The 9,879-nt window shown below is 42.3% G+C and overlaps 1 protein-coding gene across 2 annotated transcripts in view; it reads right to left on the bottom strand.

The window, feature by feature from the left end:
• Positions 1 to 2,597: 2,597 nt before the first annotated feature.
• Positions 2,598 to 9,879, bottom strand: part of ZFPM2 (zinc finger protein, FOG family member 2) — a 559,985-nt gene continuing 552,703 nt past the window's right edge. For both annotated transcript variants that reach the window (XM_082257925.1, XM_082257924.1), the window contains one exon: positions 2,598 to 5,663. In XM_082257925.1, coding sequence (XP_082114051.1) covers positions 3,178 to 5,663 — 2,486 coding nt within the window. In that variant the 3' untranslated portion in view covers positions 2,598 to 3,177. The remainder of the gene's footprint in view (positions 5,664 to 9,879) is intronic.

Here is a 9,879-nt window from a genome sequence, read left to right as displayed (position 1 = left end):
AAGCCTAATGACTAGATCCATGTGTCTGCTCAAATATAGCTGTAACGGAGGTATGATGGCAAGGCTGTATTGCTGCAATGCAGCGATGGGTCTGGAGTGTATTGTCCTGTCCAGTGCATTGTCCACATGAAGTACTGTATGTAGGTTTTTATATTCCATAGTAAAAGTTTACAAGGCCATCAAATGGGATTTGTTCGAGAATTAAAAGACCGGTCAGTTTCAACAATAGGATATTCTTTAAAATGAACAAATGTAGGCATCACTAATGTCATACAATAACACTTTTTTTTATTTTCCTGGCAGTTGTAGAACAGACATAATGTAAAACCCAACAGCCTTGGACTGGTAATCTGGCAAATTAGGCATTTGCCAAAGGATTAGGGTAACTGTCAGTGCTCAGGAGCTAGTGAGGGTTTCTTTGGAGGCTACTTACTTCTTATCATAAAAAGTAATGCCACAACCCCCCCCCCCCCCCCATTTGTCCGTCTTGCCCTCCTTTCCCATAGATCCACTGAAACTCATACATCAGATGAAGATTTCCACTGCTGTATCCTGACCATTACACTTCTGATATCCAGCATCTCTGCACATCATACATAGGCTGACACCTGCTGTATAGGGTGACAGCTTGCAAATGGGGGATTTTTACTAGAAAGTGCTGTTATCTTCTAAGCCTTATGGTTATATTGAACCTTACTTTCTTTGCATATGTGCAGGAATATGAGTAGCTAGACGTTTATATGCCAGGGTTGCTCTTTTCATCTTAACTGGCACTGACCCTCCCAACGGATATTGAGGTGGCCACCTGTCCTTAATACATCATTTGAATGCACCATTTATACAGTAAATACTGCAATTTTTTGATTTTGTTTTGTTTTTTTGCTGAAGTGCTAAGCAGGAGTAGCTACACACAGTGCAGCTTAAATTACATTTCCCCCCACGTACCTGATGGTAAGAGACATGTATCTTACAAATTTTTGTTTTTGTGACAAAATTATAATAGGATAAAATGGTAGTTTTATATACATTTAGCACATAAGTGCCATTGTTAATATTTTAAAGTGTTACAGTGACCATGCTATGCATGTTTAAATACTTACAGTCAGTAAATGAGTTGTAAAACAAGCCCTCACTGACTTTCATAGCTGCAGATGCTGCAGAGCAATTCATCTTCAAAGTTCTCTGCAAAAGCACTGAAATTGCTCAAGTTATCCTCTTTGTAGCTCAGCTCACTCTGTTCCCCCTCACATAGCTCCTGCTCTGTCTTTATGTTAGGAATTTGAAGGCTGCTGAGTTACTGCTGGAAGAGGGTAACAGAGTGATTTCAGCTGCTGAGTCACTGATGGGGGAAACTGAACTGTTGGGAGATTGACTTAAAGGGCTTATTTTCTGAATATGTCAATGTTTGTAAAGGCTGGATTTTTTAAAATAAAATAACAAACATGTTATACTTATCTGCCCTGTGCTGTGATTTTGCACAGAATGGCCCCGAACCTCCTCTTCTCTGGTCCTCCGCTGACGCTCCAGGCTCCTCCTCTTCTCTCACTCCTAACCTAAGCTGTGTGTATCTGTTGACACGCACAGATCAGCTTGACCTTATCACCCGCTCCCTCCTCACAGCAATTGATTGACAGCAGCAAGTGTCAGTGGCTGCCACTGCTGCCTAAGTCTCTCTGAGAAGAGAGGGGAGAGAAGGCCTGAAGCTGAGACAGCACTGGATCGCTGACTGGCTCAAGTAAGTGTTGGGGGAAGGATAGTTAGTGGGGTGTTTTCTACCTTAATACAGAGGATACATTAAGGTAAAAAAGCACCCAAGATTTGGAACCACTTTAAGTGCTTCTGCTTGGAACTAAAGGGGAATTATTCCACAGTGCCTGCAGCTTCAGAGGTATGTGAAGGCTTGCTTTAAAGTTCCTTTACTGTGTGATAAGAATTGATAAATACTTAAATGTCCATAGCCTGTCCACTGGCTCACATAAAAGGCTTTGTAAGCTATTAATTGCTTAGCGGCAATTAGAATGAAAATAAATGTATTCATTTTCAATTTATGATTGTGTGTAGAGTGTGCCATGATATTCCTTGAGGTGGTCAACATAATTTTTTTTTCAAAGGATAGATAACAATAGGTCCACTACGGAAATAACAGGTGTGTTGTACAGTGGTTTTAAGGCTATAAGTATACACAGTTTAGGATGCAGAAGTGCTCTTGGTGTTGGGTGTCTTTTTGGCAGAGTTGGCAGAGTTTCGGCCAACCTTCCATTAAGTTTCCAGCATCAGGCACAGCCTGAATACTGCAGGTCTTGTTCCTCTTGGGATTCTATGACAAATGCTTAGATAAACATGCAAGTGTGCTAAGCCACAGGGACCAATACACTTTAATCAACTGGTACTATTGATTTGCAGACCACCTCCTTTCAAAGCTTGCCTGTATTTTTTGCCTAAACCTGGCCCCACATGTTACAATGTGATTGTACCATCTCCTTTATACTTACCAACACTTATGTTGTGGGGGAACCTACCTAAAAAAAAATCCATTCAACTGCTATCCAGCTAGGTAAAGTTAGTAAATCTGAAAGGAGATTTTACAATCGGTAATGTGGATGGCCAGCTTGTCAGCTATATTTTAGCAAAGACAGCTACTCGTTCTGCAACAGTGTAGGAAAGGAAATCAGTATACACAAGTGCTTCTGAAGCTATTCCTAATATGTCTTTTTTTTCTCTGCAATGTTGTGTCTATAATATTTAAAATCTACTATACAGGTGCAAACCATATGTGCTACACAATAACTATACAATAACATTACAAATGACTTTAATATAAAGTTCTTTAAATAAAAAATAACAGAACCACAGCTACAGTCACATCCAACAGCGACCACTACCCTGGCAAGCTCATAGCTGCATATTTAACGGCTGAGGAATAGGAGTCGCTGCTGGATGCAAATGTATGAACGATGCTGGTAAAATAAATAATAAGAAAAATGGCACCAATAATACACTTTTACGCATAACTGTTATGGAATTACACCTTAAATCTTCAAGTCATTTCAAATGTACGGATATCCTGATTGTCCGGATTTCAATTAAGCAGCATTATAGTTTTTGTTTTTTTCTTTTACTCTGACTGCAGGAAACAAACATACTTCACGTTGTAACAAAACCTCCAGATGTGATTGTTCACTTGACATGTTCGGCAGCATGTGACGAGCAGTAAAACTTTTTGTGAGTAATAAAGTTTGAAAGATTGTTAAACTGGATGTCACACAGGCGGCAATACTTCCCGCTGGCTGCAGCTGCTCCAGATCCGTTCACGGTTTTCGTTAGGCTTGACGCCTGATCCTCAACAGCCGGGGCTGCCGGAGAAACGTTTTCATTAGCTGCCGGAGGTTTGTCAGGTGCCCAGGAGGGTGATTTACATCCGTCTTCTGCTGGAGGGTTCTGGGAAAGGTTCTCTTGCTGAGAGTTTACAGCAGGCCGATCCTCCTGCTTAAGGCCACCGTTCACTATTACCATGCCCCGGTTTTTTGGCAATAGTGGAAGCGACTCTTTCTTCAGTAAAGAACATCCATTTGAAGGTATCTGACTTTTGGGAGACTCGCTTTCTACATTTGTGCTTTGATCTAAATCCGCATTGTGTATTACAAGAGACCCAGAAATATAATCACTTGGCTTGATTCCATAGTATGGGGAAAGCTGATCGGCGCCTTTCGCTTTTTTTATTGCTCCTGGGTAAAGGCATTGTGAAAAAAAAGCATTTTTGTTTTCCTCTTTTGTGGCGATAAGCTGTGCTGCTTCACTAAAGACTTTAAGACCTTGAAGAGTCGCTAAGTGTGAAGAGAACAAGTTCCCATTGGGTGAGGACTGTTTTGAGGTCCTGTTCTTTTCACACTTTATGGAGCTCCTTTCGAAGTTGGCTTCAGGGCTGTTTCTTTCGCTCTCGGGATTGGGGAAAACTTTGCTCTCTAGATTTCCTATGTCATTGCGTTGGCTTGCTGTCACGGGACAGAAGTTTTGCTTGTGGGTAAGATAGTTCTCAACTTTATTAAAACCTATTTTACATACTGTGCACTCGTGATAGTCCAGGAGCCTTTTGGGAGACGAGGCTACGCGATCAGACTGCGCTAAGCATTTTTTGCTGAGATCTATTGGTGCATCCATCTCCAGGGAGGAAATGGTTGAGTGTGATGGTTCACATTTCACCACGGGAACACATTTACTAATTGAAAGTGATGTTTCCAAATGCTTTGGAGCGACTCCTGGAAAGATATCGCACCTGGGATGATAACAGTCCCCGGGGCCTTCTGCAGGCTCTTGGACAGATGTGCAAGGGTTGCCAAGATTAGCTACATGAAGAAAATGCTGTTGAACTAGTTGTGGCCTCTGATCATGCTCAGGAAGGCACATCTCATACATCTTTCTCCTCTTCCTTGTGCGCATAGTTCTCTGCATGGCAGGCACTTTGTTTGTCGCTGACCTTTTTAATGGAGGGTCATGGCGAGTTGCGCAGTAGTACTGTTTATGAACCATGAATGTTTCATGCCTACTGAAGGTTATATTACAAGCATCGCAGGTGGTTCTGTTTGGGTCACTGCTGTCACCTTCTATCTGTGGGGGTGCAGCATTTTTAATTTCTGCTGCTTTTCCATTCATTTTCTCATCATTGTTACTCGCATTTGGCAATTTTTTTACATCAGAGGCAAAGTCTTTGTCCCTTGGCTTTAAGTTTGACCCCAGAAGATCTAGAACATTGCCTGAGTTAATGCAGGAGGCCTGAAGCAGTTGGTTGTCATTTTCGGAAGAATGAAGAGTTGTATTGAGAAGGTTGACAGGATTCTGGGCATTGGTTGGGCTCACAGCTTCTGGCATCTTCTCTGTTACACTGGGAAAGTCTGCTGACTTACTTATGTGCTGCCATCGGCTACTGCAGTAGTGTTTCTTATGTACCAAATAATTGTCCAAGTTGTTGAATGTTATATTGCACTCGAAGCAAGTGGCTCCCTTTGGCATCAGGGGGCTGTAAATGACAGGGGGGTAGCTATTGCTGCCATGCCTTAGCCGCCGGTGTACCAGTTCAGACATCTTTGCCAGTATTTCTGAGGCTTGAGGAACCACAGTTATATCATGGGGAAAAGCAAACTGAGATAGAAATGGTGCCATGGGGAAAGAGGGTCCAATAGTGGGCTGTACAGGAGATGAAGCAAGCCTGGGGCTCGATGGCTCAGATTTTATTTTAGTGTAGGAAAACATGTTTTTATTGCTTGTCTCTAGCCGCTGATTGGACAGAAAGGGATGCGGCTTCTTCTCACTCTTTTCCAGTTCACTGTCTGAGCTTGCATCTTTGTTCAGCCCAGTCTTTTGGCTCTGCAGAAGTTCATTTTTATTCAGCAGCTCTGGCGTCTGTTGTGCATTTGCTTCGTTGGCACCGGGAGAGTGTTCGGTGTCAGCTTCTCGTTGCAGTTTACTTCCAGGGACATGAAGCTCCTGGTGTTGTAGGAGTTCCCTCTGAGTTTGAAAGCCAAAATGGCACTGATTGCATCGAAAGGCAGCTTGAGTAAGATGAGAGAACAGGTGTTTGTGGAAGTTAATCACAGATTCTGCCGTGTAGTTACACACTGTACATTTCAGGCTGGCCCCAGGAGGAAAGACATCTTCAACTTTAACACCTGCAAAAAGACAGGATTATGTTAATACAAAAATAAATCTTGCTGATCTATCTGCAAACCCGACAAAATATCTTATCGCACACAAAACATTCCCAACCCTTCTGGCTTTTTAAACAATTTGCCATTCTGCATTTTTTTTCTTCAAATAAATAAAACAATGTTGGACTGTTAAAGGGACTAACGAGCAAACTACAAATTGGGTAAAACAAAAATAGACCTCCCTAACTACTCTGTCTGGTCCACACATACAGGCTTATTCAAAAAGAATTAGCAAAGTGTTAACACTTTATGAACTGCTTCTCTGAAGACACACAGCACTCTCTTCAGCTACTCAGCATGAAGAAAGACTATTTAAACTGAATGTAATTTCAAATAGGTGTGATGCCCCACTGCCAGATCAAGGAGCCTCTGTAAAGTGTGGTTGCTTAGCTCTAAACTAGCTGAGGAGTATGCTGGGGAAGTTTTGTATTGGTCTGTGGGTTGTCCCACCTATGTGCACCCTATCTGTGCTAGATTATAGATTGATCTAAATGGCTGACATTTTGCTTTGCTTGACTATGTACAGACACACAGAGGTTGATTTACTAAAATTAAAGAGTGCAAAATCTGGTGCAGCTGTGCATGGTAGCCAATCAGCTCCTAACGTCAGCTTGTTTAATTAAGCTTTTACAAAAAAACCTAGAAGCTGATTGGTTTCTATGCAGAGCTGCCCCAGATTTTGCACTCTCCAGTTTTAGTAAATCACAGTGACAGTTTCTTCAGCAGTCTTAAGGGAGTCAGGGCTTCTGGTGTGTTGTCTCCAAGGCATGCCTACTTTTAATCAATATTATATATATATATATATATATATATATATATATATATATATATATATATATATATATATATATATATATATATATATATATATATATATGTCCCATATTTGAGAACTGAGATAGTTAGATAGAGTTAGAGATCACACTTCACAGAAGTACCTTGACACAGCAGTGGATGCAACAAAAATGAAATGGTCTTTTTGGGCTCTCCAGCTGGGGAGTGTGCTGGGAAATGTTTTTTTTTTTATTTATATCCAGTTGGAGTTCAACTTTAAAATATATCCCTAGCTGTGTGTTTTGTTTTAAAGGCTAAGTTCACCTTTGTTCATCTTTGTTTTTTTTTTTATAAATTCCAGCTCCCCTATGTACCAATATAGCATTAATGTACTTACTTTGGAAAAATAAAACAGCTTTCCATTAATTCTGCACCAATTTACCTAACTAACTCTCTTCATAGCTGTTTAACCACTTTAGCCCCAGCCACTGTGCTGCTACTGCGGCACAGTGGCTCGTTCCCGTCCAGCGACGTAGACCTACGTCGCTGGACTCCTCCCCCTGTAGGCGGCGCTCGCGTGCCGCCGGAGGCGCGCTCCCGCTGTTTTCAGTCACAGCGGGAGTCGGGCCAGGGGAGGAGCAGCGGCGATCGCCACCGCTCTTCCCCGATCGTCGGGGTATCGAGTGAGGAGATCCGCCCGCCTGTATAAACAGAGCAGGCGGATCTCCTAAGTGACAGGGACTGACAGATCGGAGTGTTCAGCATAGCTGAACATCCGATCTGTCCTTCTGTCACTCAGTCACCTCCCCCACACGTCAGTAAGCACCAGGCATACATTAGCCCCTCCCTCTCCAATAAAATTAACCCCTTCACTGCCAGTGTCATTTTTACAGTAACAGTGCATATATATAGCACTGATTACTGCAGTAATGTCACTGGTAACCCCAAAAGTGTCAAAAATGTCAGTCAAGGGTCCGATCTGTCGGCCGCAATGTCGCAGTCTCGCAAAAAAAATTGCAGATCGCCGCCATTACGCGTTAAAAAAAAAACACCAAAAATGACAGAAATCTTTCCCGTAGTTAGTAAACGCAATAACTTTTGCGCAAACCAATCAAAATACGCTTATCATGATTTTTTTTACCAAACATAGGTAGCAGAAAACAAATTGGCCAAAAATGTAAAAAAAAATAGATTTTTACATTTTTTTGGGTCGGAACTTCATATAAAAAAATGTTAAAAATATTATTTTTTCAAAATAAACGCTCTTTTTTTGTTTATAGCGCAAAAAGTAAAAAGCGCACAGGTGATCAAAGAAAGCTCTGTTTGTGGGAAAAAAAAGGACGTAAATTTCGTTTGGGTACGGCGTTGCACGACCGCGCAATTGTCAGTTAAAGTCGCACAGCGCCGAATCGCAAAAAGTGGCCTGGACGTAAGACAGCAAATTCCTCCGGTGGTAAAGTGGTTAAACACACTGCTCGATTACTTCTGCCTTACTTCCTGGAGAGACTTTAGGTCATGACACAGGAAGGAGTTGACCAGCTGAGGGTAGGTGATGAAGGGTGTGTGCTAATGAGATTAGCTGGTCAACTCCTTCCTGTGTAAACAAAGGTGAACTTAGCCTCTAAATAAAGTGCGAAAGGATTGAAACATTTGTTGGGTTTTTACTGATATCTGGAGCTTGGTTGGAGAGATTGTTCCTCGAGTATTGTCACCATTTAACCAGACAGGAAGTGACAGGAATCCACAGCAGGGACATATACAGTCATAAAACTGACAGGGGTCTAACCTTCCCCTACTGTACATAAAATATACAGTGGGTACGGAAAGTATTCAGACCCCCTTAAATTTTTCACTCTTTGTTATATTGCAGCCATTTGCTAAAATCATTTAAGTTCATTCTTCTTCCTCATGAATGTACACATAGCACCCCATACTGACAGAAAAACACAGAATTGTTGACATTGTTGCAGATTTATTAAAAAAGAAAAACTGAAATATCACATGGTCCTAAGTATTCAGACCCTTTGCTCAGTATTTAGTAGAAGCCCCCTTTTGATCTAATACAGCCAGGAGTCTTTTTGGGAAATATGCAACAAGTCTTTCACACCTGGATTTGGGGATCCTCTGCCATTCCTCCTTGCAGATCCTCTCCAGTTCTGTCAGGTTGGATGGTAAACGTTGGTGGACAGCCATTTTTAGGTCTCTCCAGAGATGCTCAATTGGGTTTAAGTCAGGGCTCTGGCTGGGCCATTCAAGAACAGTCACAGAGTTGTTGTGAAGCCACTCCTTCGTTATTTTAGCTGTGTGCTTAGGGTCATTGTCTTGTTGGAAGGTAAACCTTCGGCCCAGTCAGAGGTCCAGAGCACTCTGGAGAAGGTTTTTGTCCAGGATATCCCTGTACTTGGCCGCATTCATCTTTCCCTCGATTGCAACCAGTCGTCCTGTCCCTGCAGCTGAAAAACACCCCCACAGCATGATGCTGCCACCACCATGCTTCACTGTTGGGACTGTATTGGACAGGTGATGAGCAGTGCCTGGTTTTCTCCACACATACCGCTTAGAATTAAGGCCAAAAAGTTCTATTTTGGTCTCATCAGACCAGAGAATCTTATTTCGATCTTGGAGTCCTTCAGGTGTTTTTTAGCAAACTCCATGCGGGCTTTCATGTGTCTTACACTGAGGAGAGGCTTCCGTCGGGCCACTCTGCCATAAAGCCCAGACTGGTGGAGGGCTGCAGTGATGGTTGACTTTCTACAACTTTCTCCCATCACCTGACTGCATCTCTGGAGCTCAGCCACAGTGATCTTTGGGTTCCTCTTTACCTCTCTCACCAAGGCTCTTCTCCCCCGATAGCTCAGTTTGGCCGGACGGCCAGCTCTAGGAAGGGTTCTGGTCGTCCCAAACGTCTTCCATTTGAGGATTATGGAGGCCACTGTGCTCTTAGGAACCTTAAGTGCAGCAGAAATCTTTTTGTAACCTTGGCCAGATCTGTGCCTTGCCACAATTCTGTCTCTGAGCTCTTCAGGCAGTTCCTTTGACCTCATGATTCTCATTTGCTCTGACATGGATTGTGATCTGGAAGGTCTTATATAGACAGGTGTGTGGCTTTCCTAATCAAGTCCAATCAGTATAATCAAACACAGCTGGACTCAAATGAAGGTGTAGAATCATCTCAAGGATGATCAGAAGAAATGGAAAGCACCTGAGTTAAATATATGAGTGTCACAGCAAAGGGTCTGAATACTTAGGACCATGTGATATTTCAGTTTTTCTTTTTTAATAAATCTGCAACAATGTCAACAATTCTGTGTTTTTCTGTCAGTATGGGGTGCTATGTGTACATTCATGAGGAAGAAGAATGAACCTAAATGATTTTAGCAAATGGCTGCAATATAACAAAGAG

Source organism: Pelophylax lessonae, assembly GCF_965119305.1.
Source record: "Pelophylax lessonae genome assembly, chromosome: 5".
Lineage (NCBI taxonomy): Eukaryota > Metazoa > Chordata > Amphibia > Anura > Ranidae > Pelophylax > Pelophylax lessonae.
The sequence above is the reverse complement of the archived record's forward strand: the minus strand, read 5'-3'. Positions and strand labels throughout refer to the sequence as shown.